This window comes from Pagrus pagrus, assembly GCF_965226575.1.
Source record: "Pagrus pagrus genome assembly, chromosome: 2".
Lineage (NCBI taxonomy): Eukaryota > Metazoa > Chordata > Actinopteri > Spariformes > Sparidae > Pagrus > Pagrus pagrus.
In genome coordinates this window covers 20,218,472-20,242,040 of record NC_140186.1, presented here as the reverse complement: position 1 = coordinate 20,242,040, position 23,569 = coordinate 20,218,472, and the positions used below count along the sequence as shown (strand labels likewise).

Below are 23,569 nucleotides of genomic sequence, written 5' to 3'. Positions count from 1 at the left end.
CTCGTTCATTCTGGCATCTGCTAGCAAGAAAGCAAACCTCCTTTGTAAATCAACCAAATCTAAAGACATTTCTGTACCACCTAATTTGAGCTGCAAAAGCCTTTTTAACATCCACACTGTTTACTCTAAAGCACAGGCACATCGTGGCCCATTGGCTGACATGTTATAGATGATTGTGCAAAGGAAGCATCATCAACAGCCACGGTGTGACGACACACAGGTTTCAAAATGCCTCAGTCTCTCACTCAAGAACACGTCTGTGTTGTTAATCATACTCCCACAGATTCACCCTGAGGTAAATCATCTCCTCATGTTAATCTTAAACAATAACAATACCTCAACTTGGCTGATGAAATGCTTCGTACAGAGAAGCAGCTTCTTGTTATCTGACTACTTCAGAAATAGTGTTAATTAAAGCCATACACTGGTTAAGTGGCGCTCGTGAAATATTTGTCTTTGCTGTTTAGTAATACTCAGTTAAGGACAGTGGTGGAACATAATATACTTTACTTGAGTATATCCATTTTATGCCATGTCATAATTGTACTCCACTACATTTTAGAGAAATATGATCTTTTTCACTAACCACCGCATTTATCTGATCATTGCAAAACATGTGTGCTTATGTGTATATTCTGTGTATTAAGAATACCAGCCGATATATCAATATCAGAGTTTTTTTTACTCCCCATTATTGGTATCGGCCCCAAAAATCCAGTATCAGTCGGGCTCTAATACATATTATGATCTCTTCTTTTGAACAACTTAATTCATTCATTGTTATAGATTTTTTTTGTTTTGCTGCTAGACCGTCCCACTTAAGGTGAACGATTCTGGAGAAAGTTGATTTTTGAGTGTCATTCCCAAATACCAACACTTCAGTCTGGTGGCTCAGTCCAAACCAGCAGCAACAACCTGGGAACGAGACTCAACAATTAACTACGTTTCTCCAAAATCACTGAATAGATGTGCAATACATACATCTGAATGTTAATTCAATTACAGTACTTACTTACAGTACTTTTACTTTTGATTCTTAAGAACATTTTACAGGTAATACTTGTATTTTGAATGCAGAACTTTTATTTGTATTGAAATATTGTGACGTTGTCGGACTGGTGCTCTTACTTGAGGCATGGATCAGAGTATTTATTCCACCCCTGCCTAAGGAAACAACGCTGGGTAAACAGACAGATCAAATGACTATTCAAACAGATGAATGAATAGAAAAGTGGGCAATATTTAGAGTAGAGCTTATCTGATTTCAAAAAGTTCCTCTACAGTGTTTATAATGGCCCTGTGCATATACCTGCCTCATTGTTTGAAGATCATTTGCATGCTGGTACGTGCAGCAGTCTGAAAATGAGATCACAACTCAGTCAGTGTAAAAATCTGCAGGCCGACAGATCCAGTTACAAATCTGCAGCCTACAAGAACAATAGAGTAAAGAGAGAGGAGAGCTGCAGTTGTAGTGAGCCTGAACCGCGGCAGCCAGGTCATCAAGCTGCTCCCTGTTTCCATGTGTCAGCAAATGAGATGAAGTGCAGCAACGTGCACACAGGCCAGACCAGCACCACAACTGTCAGCCTGCAGCCAGCTAGACCAGCATGAGCCAGGACAGATGTTACTGAAGGCTTTAAAAATCAGCCAGTGAAAACCTGACTGACTTGTGGATGGTGCTGCTATTTAGCAAAAGTAATCAGCATCAATTTTGATGACTGGTTCCAGCTTCTCAAATTTGTATTTTTGCTGGGTTTTTTTTAGTCTCCAGTGACAGTAAACTGAATATCTTTGGGTTTTCGTCTGCTGGTTGCACAAAACAAGACATCTGAAGACGTCACCTTCAGCTATGGGACATTTTATGAACCAAACAATTGATCGCTTGATTGAGAAAATAATCAGCAGAACAAAGAATACTGAAAATCATTTTAGTTTTAGTTTTATATTTCTCAGTTTTGTCCTTCGACTAAGGAACCTACATCATTCATAAATGGCACCCTTGTCACAACCAGCCATTGCTTGGGATTAATAAAGCTCAGATCTGCATTGTGAGGGAAACTTTCACTGAAACAGAAAGAGCATCTGAGGGCTTCTCAGAGACAAATCACACCTGCAGAGAAACAATGTGAGACTGAATCTTTCCGTTTGTGCAACAGTCGCTGATTTATTCAAGCAACATTGCCTCGAATCTGGAAAAGAGTTGCAAACAAATAGACGTTGAAGTGGAAAAAGGCAACTTTTCTAACTGTGCCGTTTCCAAGTTATTGTTGGCGCCACTGTCCCAAAGGCAACCAGATTGCTTTCTGTTTTCCCCAGAGTGAGTAGCAACTACAGACAACACGGGACCAAACTTAAGTTTATTCATTCATTTAGTCTACAATGGAGACGTGAAAGTAGATAGAAATGGTGCCAGGCTGACAGCCTGAATGGATTACCAGTCGGCTTTCATTTTTCCAGGACATTTTGTGCCTGGTGGCAGACAAAAAAGCTTAGTGTCAGCAAGGTTAATGGGGAACCAATCTAAAAACCTATGGTGTCATTATTCTATAGTCATCACATTGTGCAATCAAGTTCAAACACATGTAATGTAAACTGCTCTCCATCTGATGATGATTGGCTACTGCAGTCACAAATTCAAGTTCATCAAAATGTCACAACACTCCTCCTTAATCATTCATCTGAAGTTTAACTGCAGAGATGCATGATATATATCAGGCAGATGCATTATCGTCAAAATATTAGGAAATGTATGTCATCGGCTATATATGAGTATTGGTGAAATTACAGCCAATAAATATCCAAGATAACACAAAGCCAAGTTGCTTTCAGGGTAGCAACACTGTGTAGAGGGGTTATAAACTCCTTTTTAAAATACTAAATTCTGAAATGATCAGTTATCTCACCGGTAGTGGCCATGAAAAGCAGGTAACTATTTGTTATCGGTGCCAGCGGAAAAATACCATATCATGCATCCCTAATTTATTGCTTTGTTAAGCCACTATCCAGTGGATGTTAGATGCCACTGCAAGCTTAAGAAAAAGAAGACTTAGGATTACCTCTTATTTGCAGAATTTATCACAAGCTAATCTTGTTTTGACGTCATGACAGAGAAATCAATGCGTCCTTCCTGTGATATGACCTGAACATGTGGCTCCCGTTTGTCGCTGCTCTACAACCAAACAGCGGCAGACAATAATAAACCTGGACAGCAGCAGACAGGCAAACTGCACAGCACAGGGAGAAGGCTGCGAGATGACATCCCTCCTCCTGTTCTTGCTTTAGGCAACACGCACATGCAAGCACACATTCACAAACGAGTGCGAGCACAACTCAGAAACTGTTTATCCTGACGACGCTGTCCAGAGCCTATTAGCTTACCACTCTCTCACACAGATGAATAATGTGGCAGCAGCAGCAGCAGCAGCGAGTGAGTGCAGAGGAAAGGGTTAGCCGGGATAAGCTGAGGTGTGCTTGCGTGTCACAGATGTAGTATGCAAGCTTTTGTGTGTGTTTTTGTGTGCGCATGTGATCGTGGGATCAGATAAAGAAGAAGTTTCGAGGCTGCCGCACTTAAAAACAAGGTCGCCAGGATGTGAGAATCAGATACCTGTTTCCTTGACGGGGAAACATGTGAGATGCCTTTTGCATGGTGAGAGGATTCACAGATAAGCCTGATAGTGACCTCATTGTATCTCATATGACGATATTATGAGCCTCTTACTCAGTGCTGCGTGTCCTTAGTCGTGGAGCATTCAAGACGTAATTACAATCAACAGAGTGAGATAATTAATTCCTCGAATAGTTTCGCCCTCCTAAAAAAGAGAGATAAGCGCCTGAGGGAGCTCTTCCATTTTGTGACTAGTCAGCAGTATCCTTCATGCTTCAACATCATACCTCCAAAACAATGTCAGTTTCTGGATGTTTATTCAAAGAGCGAGGTAAAAATGAGACGTGCCTGGCCTAGTTTTAAAACACAAAGTCATTTAAAAGGTGCACTCTGAAGTTTTGGGAAAGAAAATGTAATGAGGTTTTTGTTTTTGTTTTTATGCCTAAACAAACTAATTAAACAAACTGTTTTTGTTTTAACTGACCTTAAAGGACAACACTAATACTATCTTACTTTTTTTTATATGTGGCGGACCCTGCCACCTTTGTAGCTTCAAACAGTTCTAATGACTTTATTTTCCTCTGAGAACAGCTTGTTTATTCACTTATGGAAACATAAATATCTCAGACTTTGTATTATTACCCCATAATATTGCAAATATTAAAATTCTGAGTTTGAATCTCTTCTCCAAAACTACACAGTGTCCCTTTAACTCTAGTCCTGCTTCTCATTGTTACCATGAGTGCCTATTTTCTGTCTTATTTAAAAGGGGTTCACCTCCAAATCACTGTCTGACTGGATGGATAAGAGTATAAACGGTGGGATCACCAGTCCAGACAGTGAAAACCCTTTGATTGAAATGACATTTTATGGCAAACTGAACCAGTGAATGGTTAGGTAGGAGCTCAACAAACATCTGGACAGAGACACACAGGTGGATCCAACATGTAGCCACATCCAGAAGAAGATGACAGCGACTCCTACAATCCACTGTGGTGCAGTTTCACCCTCGACGATCCTGTAATCCCATTAAAAGGATTGTTTGGACATGACAGCTCATTATTATCCCGGCCTGGCCTTTACCGCTGCTGCTGCTGCTGCTGCTTGAGGATGCCTAAACAACAGGCCTACATGCTCTGCAGTCGACTCATGGCTCGGCTGGATCAACATCTGTGGCCAAAATGACACATCATCCTCTCTTTGCGGCACCAAATGTCCCGGCGTCCCCACAACAACGACGATTGTGTAACGACATTACAATAAAAAAAACAACGAGGACAGACAGCACTGACTGAACACAGAGCAACATGCTATGTGCTTTAGCAATAAAAACGGTTGACAGGCTAATGAGCGGGCCGTGTCTCCGCTGGCACGCCGTACAGTGGAATTTTACACAGAGATAACCGGAGCAGACGGACCGAGCCGCTGCTGTTGTTGACGCCGCTTCATGAATAACCAGCACCGGGCATGTTTAGCTGTGTGGGCCTCTGCTGCTATGTTGGTTTTCACGTTAAATTCACAAACTAATAAGCTAGGGCCCGTCCCCACGCGACAACACAGATATTCAGTTTAAAAACAAACACCTTCAATAAGGAGATAAAAGCCTCTGAATCGCTCACCTGGACTCTGTTTCCATACTCAGAGCGGCGCGTGTATCGTCGCCGCCACGCCAGTCGGTCGTTAACGTCAACCACTGTGTTATCAGCTAATTAAAATCTTAATGGACCACCGAGGACAATCACAGAGAGCCCGTCCAGCGCAGAGCCATCCTCCTGCCGCCGTCCAACCGGGAGGCAGCAGCGCCGCCGCGTCGCACAGCTGGCCGCGAGCCTCTGCACGCGGAGAGGCTCGTGTGTGAGGGCTGAATCTCGAGGAGAAAAGATATCTCTTTTACATTTCCGCTAAAATAACCATGGCAGCGGTGAGATGGAGCCGACGGATCAACGGGGACGCGGTGTGAACGGCGGCATCAATCATAGCGGGTACATCACACAGAATGGCTGGCGTCCTCTGCCTTCTGCCGAGCACGAGGAGGGGCGCACCAATCAGGTGACAGAACGTGACGTGATTGGCACGGCAGGGACCAATGGCCTGCAGAGGTCTGCGGGATCCCTCAAGAATGGCAACGACGAGAGCCAATCACTGAGGAGCTTTATTCTGCGGGAAGGCGGGGCACGCAGGTGTCATCCAGCGGTGCTTTATCTGATTAATTATGTGACTGACATGTTGTACTAATAGTTTCAGTCAGTCTTCCGTTTTGTGATCGATTAAATGATAGCAACCAACTGTAGTCTGGGCGGTATTGCTATTTTCATTATTTTTTTTATAATAAATACATAAATAAGTAAATAGCCTAAATAAAAGCCCTATTTTACCCTTCTTTTACATTTTATTGGCAGTCAGTCAAGTGCCTGCTCAGTATTATCAGCAAAATGTACTTAGAGTATCAAAAGTAAAACGTGGGCTAAATGTAAAATGATCAGAACTATTATAACTTGTAACCATGACTGTCACGTTGATCCGAGTGACATGGATAATAGGTTTGTACACACCTAAAGAAAGACTTTGTCCTGTTATCCATGACACACTGAAGTTGAATTTATGTTCATGGTTGGAAGCCTCTGAGCCCACAAAACTGAGCACCAGGAATACAAAATCCACCCGTGTTATCCCTGAGCTCCTCAATTAAATGTGTTAACTGTAGAACTTCACCCATATTAAACAAGATGTGACATGAACCAGGTAATGAAAAAGGCTCTTGCACATGTGCTGTAGTGATTTTCATGATGAGGTTGTTAAAGCAAGCTGTTAAGGAGGAAAACACTGCAACTGTTGTCATCTAGGCCTTGGATCTTTTGCCCAGACCACTTCCTAAATAAAAGAGCTATCATCGGGGAAATCTGTTTGTTTACCTTCAATGCCAGTGCTATCCATGCTACAACACACACATCTACAGTAATGCAGTAGTGTAAGAGGTGCAGGATGAGTGGACTGCAGGAGACGAGATGCTGCAGACAGCCTATTCTGAGAACTGCTTTCCAGCTGAGATAAAGCAACAGGAAGCTGTAACAGGAGAAGAACACGGTGTCCAAAGAGCATGCAAAAATCATTGATTGATAGAGAAATGTTTAATAATAATATTTGTGCAGGTTTGTGTGTCATTTTGGGAAGTGGATTATTTGTACATAACCCTAAACCTTAACAAGAGATATCAGCAACAAACAATAAAGAATGTGTGTCTGATGGTGCAACAGTGATTTTGTACGCTCTATGTAAAAGTGCAAGGAAGAATCCTTTTTGGTTCATCTGCCAGCGAACATGAACTTAATCTGTGATGACTCAAACTGTCCCTTTGCAGAGTGAAGCAGATGGGTCAAGTACTGAAGAGGAAAACACTCCACACTTTTCTATATGTTGCAAAATATCCACAAATATGCTTGTTTTTTGAGCCAGAACCAGACACAACGAGTATAAGTCCCAAATGAGATTTTTGCATTTCAGGCACAAAGGTTAAATCTGGGGATTCATGTTATGCCTTATACTGGGAGAGATCTTCATATGTTTGCACAGTCCAGCACAGTTACACACTGATATATTCCTTGTATGGTTCACATCCCATTTATCCTCCTCAATGTTTATACCAAGTTCATTTTGCCATGTCCGTGCAACATCTGCCACATTCAATGCATCAGTCTGGCTTAAGACATTATGGAAACAAACGCAGTAACTGCTCTACTCATGATGATGTTGATATGGAAAGTAAATTTTCTGGTTATGAAATCTCAAATTTGGAGGCAACTACAGAAATTACATCTGGGGATTTTGTATTTAGTTTTTAAGATGTTCAAATGACTGTAGAGGTTCACTCTCACATAAATCACACATGTTCTTTATCCTCTGAGATACATAAACAGTATTGTGATCACTGTAACATTTTGGGAAGTCAAATGCATCTCCTCTTATTATTCAGTTGGGCTGAATTGAATTGTAAATGGAGATTTGATCCTGTGGCCTTCCATAGCAGAAACAGACAGACAGTCATTCGGGAGGGGGCATCTGTTAATCCAGTTCTGATTAGATCCCTATTCTGTTTCTTTAAAAAAAAAAAAAAGGGCCTTGAGGGATATTCGCAGCATTCGTGCTGTATAACAAATCTGAGCACAGTTTGAACGACATTTAATGCCATCTGTCAACTGGCCAGATGTCTTTACTTTATTGCCATCAAGTGGCCAAAGTGTAAACTGCTTCCCGATACTCAATGCTGTATGGGAACTATAGGCCTGATAATGGATGGACAGTCTAATATCCTTCATGGTCATGGCACAACAATGTGTTATTCTTCCTTATAGTACATCCCATCATTAGACAAAAAGTGAAAATAAAGAATATTGTCTGCATCATAATATATAAACAGCAGGAACAATTCAGTCACCGTAAACAGATTACGACATAAAATATCTACATGATTTTTACATTTATGTACACATATAACACATTATTAAATATTGCAGTTCTCTGACTATTTTCCCTGACTGAATTTGGGGTCAAGGAGATTTACGGTTCCATAGTTAGCGTTCACGTGTCGGAACCTCCAAAAATACAGAAAATCCTGTCATTAATTTAAGAAAATGTATTAAACAATATATATATAGTTTTTGTTTGTGAGTCTGAGTGACAAAAACACAGCTCTAAGCACTGTCCCGCATGACTTGATGTTTATCCACCCGCACACTGTAGCAGTCGATCACTTCCAGGAGGGGGCGGTAGTGCGTCAGCAAGCATGCAGCCTGCCGTTAAACCTACAGAAGAAGAAGAAGTTCACTCGCAAACTCGCCAGTATCACGCACATTGACATCGGCGGGACACAAAATATCACAGCAAGGTAATATTGCGGTGCCTGCGTACTTTTCACGCCAGACTCGCCAGTTTGTAAATGTATGTAATTGTTAATAATGGGGAAATGTTTTGAGTGTTCTGCAGCGGTATCTATCGTCGGGGCGTTGAGATGTTGCTTTTGTAGCACGACATGCTAGCCGCATTTATATTAGCTTCGTTTGGAGTTCGCTTAGCCAATTACCTTTAGTTGTTTAACTAATTATTGTGGGTATTGTGAGCTCGACCACTTTACAATATAATTTAATTAACGATGTAATGTTAGAGAAGTTAGTCACGAAGCTTTAATGCTTGTTAAAAGTAATTCGTGAGTCCCGTTCAACTGTTAGCTGCTAGCTTGCTAACTAGCCGGTTTGAATGAGGGAGAAGGACGGGGTGTCCATTGTTTATGGACGGGCTGTCTCGTGTGGGATCCTTTTGGGTCGGCGGTGTGGTAATAGTCAGACAGATGCCATTTACCACATTAGTAGTTCAAGTCTGTACACACAGGGCAACATCTTAACATCTTCTCCTCAAGAATTAATTCACTTTGTCGTGAAATGCGACTGCGGCCTGCTAACGTTAGCCAAGTGATCCTTTAACCCGGCTGCCAACTTGGCTAATGCTCGAGACAGCTGTTGGGTTAAAGTTCATCGTCGTGTTATGGTTGTATCAACATTTTTGTTGTTCGCTGTTTCGTAATCAGCGAATTTATAACACACAGCCAATTCATACATTTGCTTATTTCTAATATGGACACAAGTAATACCCTTAAAATGGCAGAACCAGATATTCCAATATCCAATTATTACTTAAAGTGAAAGACCACCTGGCCTTCTCCTCAAACATGAGCTTGGACGTTAAAGGGGACTTTAACACAGTCAATGGTTGAGAGCAGTTGTTAAATAAAGATTTACTTCCTGTTCATACAGATGGCAGAGACTGGTGTTGACAATGAACTTCTGGACTACTCGGAAGACGAGGAGCCCCAGGGAGCCCCCGAGAGTGGGACCCCCGCAAGCAAGAAGGAGGTGAAGGGGTCCTATGTATCCATCCACAGCTCAGGCTTCAGGGACTTTCTTCTCAAACCAGAGCTGCTCCGTGCCATTGTCGACTGTGGTTTTGAGCATCCATCAGAAGGTGAATAGCAGTTGTGGGTTTTCCTACACCTCCACATTAACTCCTACTGTTTCTGTAAGTCCGTAAAATTGTTCCCCCTCACTAACAATTTCCACTTGTTTTATTTTCAGTGCAACATGAGTGTATTCCCCAAGCTATCCTGGGCATGGACATCTTGTGTCAGGCCAAGTCTGGTATGGGAAAGACGGCGGTGTTTGTACTGGCCACCCTGCAGCAGATCGAACCTGTGGATGGTCAGGTGAGTTCGCCATTATTTATGTTTGCTTGTCTTTCATGCTAAAGAGTAGTAATGTTTTCAAACTATCTCGGATTTGAACATGCTGATGAGGTGGTGAAAATCTTAACTCTTCTGGATTACTTTTGTATGGTTGTTGGTAGATGTCAATTCTGTGCTTAGTTCTCAGACCTGAGGCCTCTTGCATATGCATTGAATGATTTAAGAGATGCATATGCCATGTCTCTACAAATAGTTTGTATTTGGGAACACAAACTTGATAGGCATATGTGTTGCACTTTTTTATGGAACCATGAGTACCAGGGGTGTCACGACCTCATTTGTAAGTCGGATATCGATCAAAATGATGCCACAATCTCGACCTTCGAAATCAAAGACGGAATCGAGGATTTAGCCATGCTCCCAGTGTCATGTCCAGCAGGTGAGCCAAGCCGGAAAATAATTTAAAACACAAGAGTTACCATGGCTTAAAACTAATGACCCTAGACTACACTAGACTAGTTTAAAAATGGCATAGCCATCTGTGCTAAAAGAAAGGGAAATACACAAATCGACTCAAGAATTTGGAGAATCGTGACCCCCATAACAAGTACAGATATTTCAGAGAGACTCTGATTAGAAGACACACAATCTATAAAGGTGTGAGCTGGACACAGGACTGGCCTGTTTGCCTGGTTCAACAGCAACAGCTGCTTCATTCAATGCAATGTTCTGTGTTTGCTTCATTAAGTGGAAAACACTCCTGACAGGTGTGTCTACAATAACAGAGGCATGTACATTGGCTTGTTAGTATGGACTGTGGTATATGGCCCTTTAGTATAATACCATTTTATGAATGGTTCAGGTCAGAACTATGATCACAAACAAAATACAGCTCTCAGCTTCAGTTTGGGAATTTAAGTCTGAGATATCCCTGTTCCTCTCTTTTGAATTTAATTATTTATGTATTCTCATTTCTTGCCCAACACACAGATAGACATAACATGCAACAAAGGTTCCCAGCTAAACGAAACACTGGGGGTGTTGTGGTTCATGGCCAACATGGTGTCCTGAGATCTCCATTTTAAGTGTCATTTGATTTGGTCCTTTTAAGTTCTAAGTGATCATTTAAATGACCTTTGGGTATGATCAAGGAACTGTTTCTGAATCATTACTAAAGGTCCATCAGGTCCTGAAGACAGGCAGCAAAGGTTAGCTGTTCGCAGGTAATGCACTCCATAATGACAAAACAGTTACTAAGACCAGTATCTTTTATTCCCTCTATACCAGGTGTCTGTCCTTGTAATGTGCCACACGCGAGAGTTGGCCTTCCAGATCAGCAAAGAGTATGAGCGCTTCTCCAAGTACATGCCCACCGTCAAGGTCTCTGTGTTCTTCGGTGGCATGGCTATTAAGAAGGACGAGGAGGTCCTGAGGAAGAATTGCCCTCACATTGTCGTTGGGACTCCAGGACGTACCCTGGCCCTGATTGCCAACAAGAGCCTCAACTTGAAGAACGTTAAGCACTTTGTGCTTGACGAGTGCGACAAGATGTTGGAGCAGCTGGGTGAGTGACAGGAAGTGTTTAATATTGTAGTGTTTAGAAACAAGTAGCTTTGGTTGGGTCTGTGGTCAACCTATTAGACTGGAGGCTTCCTGTTGACCCAGGTATTGCTCTGTATCTCAGTCATCTTCTCTTACTGCTCATCTCATTACTTTTTCCATAGCATTTTCCCCAAAAAGCTGACATTGCAGAATTCAAGTTAAAGAGCAGTAATCAGCACATTTATTCATTCAAAAATAAACTTGAAAAATGACCTGATTTTTAGAGATAATGAGCATGGTTAGAAAGTTTCTAATTTGTTGTCGACAAGGTTGAATCAAAAAGCAATGAATCTTTTTTGGAGTACTATTGTTTTTCTTTTTCCGACAGACATGAGGCGTGACGTCCAGGAGATCTTCAGGCTGACACCCCATGAGAAGCAGGTTATGATGTTCAGTGCAACGCTAAGCAAAGAGATCCGCCCAGTGTGCCGCAAGTTCATGCAGGATGTGAGTTATGAGGATTTACTGATGTGTAAACCTTCATTTGACACCATTTCATTCAGTTTGATTTGCCCTATAGCAGAGATGAAAGGAGCTGCAAGCTGATTGTCTTTTACAATGTAAATTTTATCCTCTATACAGTGGAAGCAATCTTTATGCTAATAGATCTGTTTTTAATTGGAATACATGGCCTTGTTAGTCTTTTTACAACATGAATATTGCTGGCTTCATTGATCGATTAAAGACATGTTTAAACCTGCTGGCTCTCACTCTCCCTGGATAAATAAAGGATAAACAATGGCTGCAGACGCCTCAGGTCATCGTTCTTTTTGCAAAAAGCCATGCTTTTAATTGATTTGTATCTGTTATATTTTGATGGTTTAGGGCTGTTCAGTGTTGGTTGCATCATCCCTCGTAGCTTTGCCCACTTGTGGCTGTCAGTGTCATAAGTGGCCATGTCAGAGGGGTAAAGTGATCCTCCTAGGCAGATTTGGCTCGGTCAGGACAGCCAGTCCTCCTGGCTTTGCTGCAGTCCAGGAGAACATGTACACTTTATGTACAGAACTTTGGTGCACATTCAGATTGAGATTTGTATCATGTAGAGCTCAGACAAATACGAACATGTGTTTATGTTATTACCACATTGCTTGTGTGTGTGCAAGGTGTCTTGTTTCATGCTCACATTTCTGATGTGGTGTGCAGAGGTGTGTGTGTTGGTGTTATTGAGACTAATATTTGACTCTTCTCTTGCTGTACAGCCCATGGAAGTGTTTGTAGATGATGAGACAAAGCTGACTCTCCACGGCTTACAGCAGTATTACTGCAAGTTGAAGGACAGTGAGAAGAACCGAAAGCTCTTCGACTTGCTTGATGTGCTCGAGTTCAACCAGGTAAAGCTAGACGCATTTAACAACATACTAAATCAGTTATGTACGTATTAAAATATTTTAAATCTTTGAAAAGGATTAATATTAAAAAATATACGTATGTATGTCTCCTCTAGAGGGAGATATTTATGTTGATTTCAGCCTGTTTGTATCTCAATGATGGTTTCTCCTATCCCAGCAAAATATGCAATCTTTTCCTTTTGTTTCCCATCAGGTGGTGATTTTTGTCAAGTCAGTGCATCGCTGTGTGGCTCTGTCTCAGCTGCTGGTGGAGCAGAATTTCCCTGCCATCGCCATCCACAGGGGCATGGCACAGGAGGAGCGGTAATGGCTACTGGTTTATTTCCCTTTGATTTTATGCTTTCTACCTATTCTAATCCACCATGATCTTGGATTCAACAGCAGCTTCAATGTCTTGAACATGAAAAAATGTGGAAAAGAGCACAGTACTGTAATGGCCAACAGAGTGATGAGACTGTTTGTTTGATTGGCAGTTAATGTGCTTAATCTTGCTCACTAGACTAGAATCTCACTTGTTCCTCGTCCTGTTGTTGCCTCCCACACCCCAGGTTATCCCGTTACCAGCAGTTTAAAGACTTCCAGCGGCGGATCCTGGTTGCGACCAACCTGTTTGGCCGGGGCATGGACATTGAGCGAGTCAACATCGTCTTCAACTACGACATGCCAGAGGATTCTGACACATACCTTCACAGAGTCAGTCCAGCTTTAATCATTTTATGTCATCTGTATCAAATATGTTTACTTTAATTTGCAAAACAAACAAAGAGATGTAGCTCGTGAAAAAACTACCAAAATACCTTTGTTTATATGTGATGCCTGTAAAAAGGCACAGGTACCTTTACTGTGGATGTTGTGTTTAGTCAATGTTTTATAATATAATTTGTAATTGAAAATGTTAATAGAAATCTATAGTACAATCAGAAGTAATCAATGAGATTGAACCGTTGTCTGTAATTTTAAGACCCCTTTCTTCATTATAGATTTGGTGCTTTGAGCAGAGCCTGTTTTAAGCCCGAGCTTCTTTCTCTGTACCTCAGGTGGCCCGTGCCGGCAGGTTTGGGACCAAAGGTCTGGCCGTCACTTTTGTGTCTGACGAGACGGACGCTAAGACCCTGAATGACGTCCAAGACCGATTCGAGGTCAATGTAGCAGAGCTACCAGATGAGATCGATATCTCCTCCTACAGTAAGTTCTGTCGTCCCTCACAAGCTGCCTTGCATGTGATGGTGCTCGCGTTCAGCAACCAAGTGTTGTACATGTATACTAATATCCTGGGTTTAAACAGTTTTTAGGTGACCCATTGATGTGTTAACATGTCGTCTCCTTCGTTAATCTTGTTAGTGAGAAAATATTAGAGCTGAATGATGCAGGCAGCCACAAATTGGTGTGTTAAACCTAGACTGTTCAGATACCTCAGTGGGGGCAGAAAACAGAGGCAGCAGTTTCCAGAAGTTGAAGTTATGCCTGTACAGTGTTTTTTTTTTTTAACTCTGCACATTTAATTGAACTATATAAATGAAAAGTGCAGCATCCAAATTGCAAGAAGCTGCAATTTTTTTGATAAAGTTAAAATGGGACAAACGACTTTACATTATAATGAAGTACTGTAGTGCAACAGTCTTGTTCTCCAAATGCAAGAAATCATGTTTATTTGGTACAGACCTCAACAAATGTCACATCATCATGATTACGTTTTTTTTCTTCAGCAAAAATGAAAATTTGAATGCAGAAATGATCATTCCCACTAATCATGAATCATCGCAATATGACTTTTTGACCATATTGTTCAGCCTTAAAAAAGTCAAAATTATTATCAGACATCAGGATATTAGTCTGCATGTCAACCAACACAATGACTAACCACATTACTGGAGGATAAAATCCAATGATGTAAGGTTGTAAACACATGGAATGACACATAAGGCAAAGTATTACTGTGTAATCACACTGATGTTCGACATCTTTGTCATCTTCTACTTTTCTCCGTTACATCCTGTGATCTCAAATCTGAAAAACTTTCACTTTTCTCTTCGCAGTTGAACAGTCCAGATGAGTCTTTCCAGTGAAGATGTGTACGGCCCTTGGTGTTGCTGTGTTTTGGTGGAGAAAAACCCCTCAACTTTTATTTTAAAGTCCCCCCCTCCCACCATAAATGTTGGAAAATTCATAATGATAAAACTTTTTTTTTGTAATTTTATCCTGTCTTTGCAGAGTGCTTTAGTGTTTTCCTTGTTAAACCCATGGATATATTGTTTTTGATTGAAGAAATAAAGTTTTTATACCTTATGCAATGGTGTTGTTTTTGTTTTAATTTGACCTAGTTTCAAACATTTAGTGTGTTGGATGTTACATTAAACATACAGTAACAGTACAGCGAATCAAAAAGTACAATCTTTGTGTTGCAGTTAATAAACCTCACAAGCAGAGGGTGCTATCTGCATAGTATGTGGACATAGCCACTGTTTTCCCAAGCAGCCACTTTGAACTGGCTGCCAAGTTTGAAACGGTACAAGTTGACTTAAAATAAAACCACATGAAACTGGAGCTCGGCAGCCAGTTTTATCACATGGATGAAGCAACTACAAAACGTGACAGCCTCACTGTTGTGTCTACACCCAGAGAATGTGTATGAATGTGACGAAATGCAAACTTGGATCCAAATAAAGAAAATATATGTACAGAGTACAGTGTGATCCAAAATAACAGGTTTGTGTAAGACATTTCTCTACACTGCATTTAATGCACAAACAAGAAATCAGTTGGCATTGGTCCAGTCCTCGCTGAATGCCTGTTGGTTGAAGATTGCATTATCACAAAACAGTCATTCAGTGCTGTGTATAAATGTGTCTCATGGGTTGTCATGTCAGCATGCCAAATAAGTCTGCTCATGTTCATAAAGCTGTAAAAGTTACTCTTTTGCTTGTCACTGAGTATCACAGTGCATTGTGGGATATGTAGTCATCCACAATCACAGTATGTCTGGCTGTTGTTGCAGGTGAGGTGATCCTTGTGCACTGCTGTCATAGTTAAAGTTTCAGTGCTAATCAAAGTGCTTTGTTGCTCGTTCTCCTCTCTCGCTCTCCCCTCTGAATTGAGGTTCTCAAAAAAGAAAAAAAATAATATCCTCAACACCTAAACCAGCAATCAGTCCAGAGTGGAGGAAGTGCAGGGGTGCTTCAGGGCTCTAATTTAGGTCCCACGTCTGAACAGGAGCAGGCGAGTGTACAATCCACTCCGGTCACACAATAGTATTACAATAAGAGTTGCCTTTATGGTTGTGAACCGAGGCGGCCCTTCATGGGTGCCTGTGGTCTTCACTCACTCGGAGCCAGATGAGAAGAAAGGCTCGTAGTCTCGAAGCATCTTCCTTCATCAAGAAAGTCATTACACTAAAATTAAAAAAACTCCTCAGTACTAGTCTATGAACTTGTGTGTATCTCCGTACATCCAGTGCTGCGGAGGGAGGGCCACTTCATTCAGGTGGCCGCAGTCGTCGCTGCATTTACAAGACTGGATGAACATGGCCGACCTCTGGAAACGCTCGCCGTCCGGGCAGACAAAGGTCACGGGGACGGTGCGTGTGCGACGTGGCGAGCAGCACCGTCCGTCCGTGCACACGCCGCAGTAGTTGGGCCGGTAGAGGCGGACACTCACACATTCTCCATAGGACAGGCGGGTGGGCTCTGAGGCTTTCTGGGCTGGGGTGCACTTCTTCCCTTTCTGTGGAAGTAAAAATAAGAATGTCACAGTCTTTTCTTTCTAATTGGCCTTAATCGCAAAATTCCCCAAAACAAGTTTTGTAAAATCTAATAAAGGTCGACTTCTATCTGCCCTGTCCTTTTACATAACAGCAGATTTAAGCTGCTTTGCACTCAGACTCATTAGCTTCACATAAAGAGGGCCACACTTCGACATGTTATGCCAAAACAGGGACTGGGATTAAGTGATTAATTTTAAAATCAACAATTTATTTAACATTTGTTTATTCTGTTAAACTCACCGACACCTGTGATCTTTCCTGGCACCAGAGATTTTAACTCAGCAGACTAGAGAAAAGATCACTCAGTGTGTGTCCAACGTGGAGGATTAATATAGACACACCACTTCCCTCGACTCTGAGTACACAGACGGGGCCTAGCTATGGACAGTTGCTTGGCAGGAATGCCGGGGGTGGGGGACTATATTTAAAAAGGCGCCTGCCTGCCACCAAAACACCGCTGAGTAAATCAGCACTGCCCAGTTCCCACTGGATGTAGAGCTTCCCAAAAGTACCGCTAAGATAATCTCTGTTCTTAAGCTCGGGATAAAGATGGCTTTAGCACTAAGAGCATATTTACACAGCGGCAGAGCATCTAATTTATTCATTCTATGCTTCACAGAACTGACGTCTAAAGAGTGAACCAAGGAAGCAGAAAAATGTGCAGGTATTGTTTTTCCATGCGTAGTCAGACATGGACAGATAAGAGGTGCCTTATTGATAAGTGTTATCATGAGGTATTCAGGTTTCACTGTGTGAGAGATAAATTGTTATGATAAGAAGTCATGGATAAGTGACCTATGCTCTATGCCTGTTTACGTCTCCTTTAGCCTACTTCACCTTGGTGGGGGCAGTTAGGCCCTGGCATGGTCGTACGGTGCAGATTCTCGTCTCTCTCTCCAGCTTGCACTGGGGGTTCTTGTTGGTGATACGAGAAGACACGCCCATCCCACAGCTGCGGGAGCACTGGGACCACTCAGTGGTCTGGACTGGACACTTCTTCTCTTTCAGGTGATTCCACTCTGAGGAGCGTCAGAGAAACGGAGGAGGGGGGGAAGGCAAGGGGAAAAAGAAAAATCGATCAATCAATCAATTAGGTCAATGGTTCCCAACCTGGTGGTAACTTGGCACCCCATCAAGGGGATCACTTTCAAATCTGAGCGGTCGCAGGCGGATTAACAGGATAGAACACAACAATAACAAATAATGACAAATGGTCATAAATGGACACATTTTTTAGCTTAAATCTCAGAGAACTACTGGATTAGGCTATAAAACTCACTTCTCATGACCACTTTCGTATTACTTATATTGCAAAATCCTAGAATAAAAGGTTATAAACAACAACATTTGTGTATAAAGTGTTCAAAGAGGATGTGACAAAACCAAAATGTGAGTCACACCATGGTAATAAATACTAAATATTCCTCTCTCAGTCTCTGTCTCTTACCAGGCAGGTGTTTGTAGCCATGTTCATTCTCCCAGCCGCTGGACTTGACGTCAGCAAGCTCGTTGGCTAGCTCGTTGTCAGGCTGGTGCGGGGCAGGATGGTGCTGAGGTGTGGGCAGGTGTTGTTGTGCTGGAGGCACCTGTGATAAGAGAAAAGATTAGAGGAGACAGTGCTGTTTACTGGGGATTCATCTGTACCGCAGTCATGTCTATGTGTTGTTTGTTTTTTCACAGTGTTACTCACACCATGGCGCCCTGACTATCAAAGGCTTACTCCAGGGTAATCAGTCAGAGGAGAAACACTTTAATTCTTTGAACCTACAAACCCATGAATCTTTGTTGTTATTATAGCACTTGTTGAACAGTATCTAGTCTCATATCTCATATTCACCCAACCTTTATAACCTTTAATCACAGACAACTCTCATTCTATTATCAAGATGTGATCAATGTGCTTCTCAGAAATAAGAAAACAAGTTGGTGTCCACACTTCCTTGTCCATACACTCTGCAGGGAACGGAGCAGCATATGCACTTAGTCTAAAACTGGAACTTACTTAAATGAAGAGCTGAAATAAACTGTCGATCAGCTGATTAGTTGATCAACATTTTTTTATTTTGGTTTTTGTAAAAATAATTCATCCCAGTCCCCTTTGTTTTCTACATCGTAAGAATACCACAGTGGAAGATGATGGATTGTACCTCCATCATTTGGTATTGCTGAATAAATTCCTATTTGTTGGTTCGTTTCCTGGTCATTACATGAAAAAAACAAACCTGATGCTTAGGTGGGAGCCGCCAGGTGCCCTTATGGCAGTCGACGCTGAAGCAGCACTGCCCGGGTATCCTGACCAGTCGCGGGTAGGGGCAGGATGGTGAGGCAGGTGGCAGCTTGTTGCTACAGAGAGGAGCGCAGCCGACAGCGCCATCGATGCAGGTACACTGGTGTTTGCAGCCGGCACGGAAGCTCTCGCCATTCTGGTAGATCCTGCCGTTGTACTCGCATGTGCGTCCCTCTGATTTTGCTGGAAAGACACATTTCACTCAGCTTTAACGACACCCAAATTAAGTACACAAACTGGTTGTTATGCATTAACCACAGGGCAACTGGGGTATTCCTGGCACCATCCCAGAGATGCATCGCTCTACAGGACATGCTTTAAAGTCTACAGGGACCAATGATGATGCTGCCGTTTACAGCGGGTGTGTTCACAGGAATTCACCACATTGACTTATTCCAACAGCTGAAACGATCCCTGCTGAGCAAATCTTCTCCTGGCTTTGCCAACACACACACAATGACTTCACATTGCACCAGTTTACAAAACCACACAGGTTACCACTAAGAACGAAAGGTCAGTGGAAATAAGGACACAGGAAGTGTCAGACTCCTTGTCCCCAATGCATGGACGGACCAGCTATTCATAGTTAGTGGGGCAGCACCGGCATGGTGCAGATGGACAGTGTATTTTTATCTCTGAAACCCCCTGCTGCTGCCATAAAACATTGACTACTCATTAAAATACATCCTGTCTTGTTCCCGTATATGCAAGGTTACATGTTGTTTGATCACTGAGATGTAATGGCTTTGGCTGTATGGGGAGGAGGGTCAATTAACACACATTTCTGGGATATCTTTGTACATTGTAGCACCTTTTACAGCACATACACAATGTTCATTTAAAATATAGAATACAGAAATAAATCTAGAATAGGTTGACATGAACACGGGAGCAGTGCAAGTAGCTGTACTAGAAAGCAGCTTTTTTCCTAAGTGAAATTCCCTCTCTCCCAGTAACATCGCTCCCTTCTCTCTCACCTCGACAGATGCCCCAGGCCATGGTCACATCGTTGCCGTAATTACACTCCAGCCCTTTGTGGTGGTCGCAAGGCCTCACGGGGCTGCAGTCCTGGTTGAGCTGCGCAGCGCACACCTTGCAGCAGCCACATCCATCTGGCACAGCGCTAACTCCTGGAGGACAAAGCCGGGGCTCGCTGGGGCACTCACACACCGCTGGGCAGCTAGCAGTCACCTGGAGGGCGCAGAGAGGGAGATCATATGGTCAGACAAGACAAAGTGGTCAAGCTCCACAGCCTTGACAACTCTGTGCCACACATTGAGAACCTGACTGGAAAATTCAGACATAAAACAGCTTTTTGGCAACCAGAGTGCCAAAGTCATCATGAGGGGTGTTCAGTGCACTAGTTCCAGCTTTTCTTCCCCCGTGAGGAAGAGCTCTGGTACACCCATTTTTTATTTTGTATTATCCACACACACACACTGTGACTGATTTCTACATGCCTCTCTCTGCTGTAAGTCAAGTCACTGCTGGCCAGTCAGCCTTGAGTGTCTAGACAGTTCAGAGTTTACACACAGTCTCCTGCTGGCTCGTGATTTGAGTCATCTCTCAGCACTAGAGCCAACTTGTTACTGTTTGTAGGAATTAACTTGTCACTGTGCTTCAGAAAGGAGGACGTGAGCAGACATGCTCATTACCAACAGGGTCAGCCAACTTTTCATTATTTTATAAGCGGCAATAAAGTGATAACAAGCTCACCTAAACTTTATTTGCCAAACTTTGTATTGAATCCACTTTATAGGCTGACAGCCATAAAGTCATCACAGTTAATCTGATGTTTGGTTAATGAGGACTGAGTCTTTGAAGATGAAACGAGTCTGAGAGCTTTTCTAAAAATACATTTTGAGGTTTGTTTACACCAGGGGATGTTTATGCCGATCGTACCCCGCCTGGAGGTCAAAGTTTAATCACATTTTGACAACATTATCCATGACAGATTACACATTGCACTAATCTGAATCTTTAATTTCTGTGCGCAGACTTTTTTTTGGGCTCAGAGAGGAGCTTCAGTCAGGAGAGAAACATCTTACCTGTGTGATGACGGCTGTTGTCAGGAGAGTCAGGTATATCAGAAACGCCATGATTAGCCTGTGATAAATTGAAGAAAAACGCCAGTGAAGATAAAATAATATCCTTAAGCTTCAACCTGCTGGTAGATTGTTGGTCTAAAGTTGTTTCACACTGAGTTTCAGTGTCGTTTGAAGCGTATTCCTTGTTATTCTACCGGGGAAAGCGTCTAAACTCTACTTTATACCCGCTGGTGAGCCTCTAGGAGACCCCGCCCCCCAGCCAATCAGCTCGCAGGCAACAGCCCCGACATTCAAGGGGGCGTGGCTTCCCCACGGAGTGAGCTCGCTGATTAGTGGGCGTGGTTTGGAATGAATGCAGCCATTCATAAAAAATCTCTGGGCCGCTCTGTATTTATTTTATGGGTTTAAAATTAAAATGTAACAGCCGCTTTCAAGTCACACTTAGGCACATTCCTGCCTTTGTGGCCACCACCTTCCCAACACTAAGTAAATATATTCAGCCGGGGCCAGACAGCATTAAAAAGACCTCCACCTCTGGGGGAAAAAAAAAAAAAAATAAGGAGGGGGGAGGAATTCCCTCTGTTTTTCCAGACCAAGGTAGGTGCCAATGCTGAGAATTAAAGTGGAGTGTATTAAGCAAATAGTAAGATAATAGCAGCTGTCAGAGAGAGAGAGTGAACACACCCCATGACCTGAGAAAATGTGTTTCCATGGCTTTTAAAGGTTCATTTGATTGTTTTCTCATTCTGAATGCTTCATCTTGACTTCAGGTGGACTGTCTCCCTCTGACTATTATTTCCAACCACAAGAATGGTTCGAGTCGAGGGTGAAAGCAGGATTATTGTTTTAAGGGCAGCTCATATGAGGGTTGGCCTCCTCCCCCTCCCCCTCCTCCCCCCTCGCTGTCTTCCTTTTCAACCACAGGTTTTCAGCCACACCTGCCCTAACACAGAGGCCTCGTTTGATGAAGGAAATTTGATAGGCAGCGGTAGGTTCCTGCTATTACTGTCCACATATGTGTGCTCAGGGCTAAAATGGCAAACGTCGCACATGGTTTCTCACTTCTACTGTGGTGTTTTCAAGTGCTGAGGAAAAATATTGTAATGAATTAGTTAAATCTATACTGATACTCATGATCAGGAGGCCATGATCAATAATTGATTTTCAATTTTAGAAAAGTGACAGACCGAACATACATGAAAATGCCTTAAGCGGTATCTGGTGCAACTATGGTACATTTTGACTATATTTCATCCCAACGCTATTTCCTTTTGCTTGAATCTATTCTTTATAATGTTCTTTACTTGAATAATGTATTTTTCTTTACTTGCACTGTACAAAGCCTATAAAGACTGTAACTTACTTCACTGTGCTGTGTATGACAGTGTATCTGACGAATAAATCTCTGAGCCTCTTGACTCTAAGCTAAAAATAAGACTCAAAATGATCAAATTTTCCTAGTTGAAAGATCTAGCTGACCAGACAACCTTCTTCATCCCCCCTTTAGATTGTGCCATGACAAACTGTTGTGACAAATGTTGGGTGTTTCCACTGCCTTGACAAGCAATGCTCTTCAGTTTGAGTGTACAAATGCACACCCCTCGGCGATTTGGCAGGTCTCGTCAGTGCCCTAATGCAGTTGCTACAACATGCACACTCCTAACAAGGGAGAGACAGATGAGTCTAAGTTACAGACACAGTAAACATCCCCAGCTGTTCATCGCTCATGTTCCTCCCCTCTAACTAAATCATCAACAGCCTCTGGAAAATTTGGCATATTTTGTGATTCATTGAGTTGATTTCCATCCTGACAAACTTATATTTCCTTCACAAAAGCAAACCGCCTTATGATCAGCGATGACTCCAAAATCAATGTTATTCCTGAAGGCGGGATTTCTTCATCAAACTGCCAACATACACACAGATAAACTGTGTGCCCAGGTGGAAAGATGGTTGAGGTAACACCTCTTAAAGGAGTAGCTCAACATTTTGAGTATCCGCTTTTTTCCTGACGAAAATCAACCCCACTCTCACGTCTGTACAGGACATATGAAGCGACAGCTAGCAGCTGGTTAGCTTAGCTTTGGCAGCAGAGACTCCAGGAAGTCACTGCTCCTGGCCAGGCACATCAGCATCAGGCACGAAACCCAACAAAAGAAGCACAACTTGTTGTTTTACAGTTTGGTTTTTGTACGGATTAAACAAATGAGTCACAATATTAAGAAATATCATAGAAAGTACTAGCAATATGTGAGCTTTGGAGGTGCTGGTAGGGGACTTCTGTTACCTTTTGGACAGAGCTAGGCTAACTGTTTTCTGGGAGGCAACCGCCATTCCGACATAACGCCATTCCGACGTAACGCCATTCCGACATTAGGCCCTAATTGTCGGAATGGCAACACTTAAACCTTTAATGAAACATCCCATCATTCCGACATTTTTTGCCTCCTAAGGTCAGAATGGTGGTATTTATTCCTTTTTTAAATGTCTTGCCATTCGGACACATCTTTTAAAAGGGTTAGGGTTAGGGGTTATGGGTTGCGGATTATGGTGAAACTTTGTCGGAATGCCGGGACGTTCGCATTTCGGAATAGTGGTATGTTGGAATGGTGACATGTCAGAATGGCGGTATGTCGGACTTTTGGGATGTCGGAATTTTGGGATGTCGGAATGCCAGCATGTAACCC

General features: G+C 42.4%; 3 protein-coding genes across 5 annotated transcripts in view; 1 reads left to right on the top strand and 2 right to left on the bottom strand.

Moving 5' to 3' along the window:
- The window catches only part of evi5l (ecotropic viral integration site 5 like), a 39,444-nt gene extending 33,801 nt beyond the window's left edge, over positions 1-5,643 (bottom strand). For 2 of the 3 annotated variants that reach the window (XM_084378718.1, XM_084378720.1), the window contains exon 1: positions 5,227-5,643. The gene's annotated coding sequence lies outside the window, so the exon portion shown is untranslated. Of the gene's footprint in view, positions 1-1,313; positions 1,357-5,226 lie in introns of all 3 variants that reach the window. The other variant, XM_084378719.1, reaches the window with a different exon arrangement.
- A 2,737-nt stretch (positions 5,644-8,380) lies between these two features.
- LOC311267583 (ATP-dependent RNA helicase DDX39A) lies at positions 8,381-15,073 on the top strand. Its single transcript, XM_084370724.1, has 10 exons — positions 8,381-8,489; positions 9,412-9,619; positions 9,730-9,857; positions 11,124-11,400; positions 11,767-11,885; positions 12,638-12,769; positions 12,981-13,090; positions 13,336-13,480; positions 13,825-13,972; positions 14,824-15,073. Exons 2-10 carry the CDS (start codon positions 9,412-9,414, stop codon positions 14,838-14,840), a joined length of 1,284 nt encoding a protein of 427 aa, XP_084226850.1. The 5' UTR covers positions 8,381-8,489; the 3' UTR covers positions 14,841-15,073.
- Positions 15,074-15,210: 137 nt separating this feature from the next.
- LOC311267589 (CCN family member 1-like) lies at positions 15,211-21,060 on the bottom strand. The gene is made up of 6 exons (XM_084370736.1): positions 20,883-21,060; positions 19,812-20,025; positions 18,770-19,017; positions 17,995-18,133; positions 17,385-17,566; positions 15,211-16,507 (listed from the first exon to the last, which is right to left on the bottom strand). Exons 1-6 carry the CDS (start codon positions 20,931-20,933, stop codon positions 16,202-16,204), a joined length of 1,140 nt encoding a protein of 379 aa, XP_084226862.1. The 5' UTR covers positions 20,934-21,060; the 3' UTR covers positions 15,211-16,201.
- Between the last annotated feature and the right edge of the window lie 2,509 nt (positions 21,061-23,569).

Bases quoted from the DNA above. Each gene is read 5' to 3' on its own strand.
- LOC311267583 (XM_084370724.1), top strand. From the start codon at position 9,412: ATGGCAGAGACTGGTGTTGACAATGAACTTCTGGACTACTCGGAAGAC. The intron at 9,858-11,123 runs GTGAGTTCGCCA...CCTCTATACCAG, and splicing joins TCGAACCTGTGGATGGTCAG to GTGTCTGTCCTTGTAATGTG. The intron at 13,481-13,824 runs GTCAGTCCAGCT...TCTGTACCTCAG, and splicing joins CTGACACATACCTTCACAGA to GTGGCCCGTGCCGGCAGGTT.
- LOC311267589 (XM_084370736.1), bottom strand. From the start codon at position 20,933: ATGGCGTTTCTGATATACCTGACTCTCCTGACAACAGCCGTCATCACA. The intron at 20,026-20,882 runs GTAAGATGTTTC...TGCGCCCTCCAG, and splicing joins CAACAGCCGTCATCACACAG to GTGACTGCTAGCTGCCCAGC. The intron at 19,018-19,811 runs GTGAGAGAGAAG...GTGTCTTTCCAG, and splicing joins GGCCTGGGGCATCTGTCGAG to CAAAATCAGAGGGACGCACA.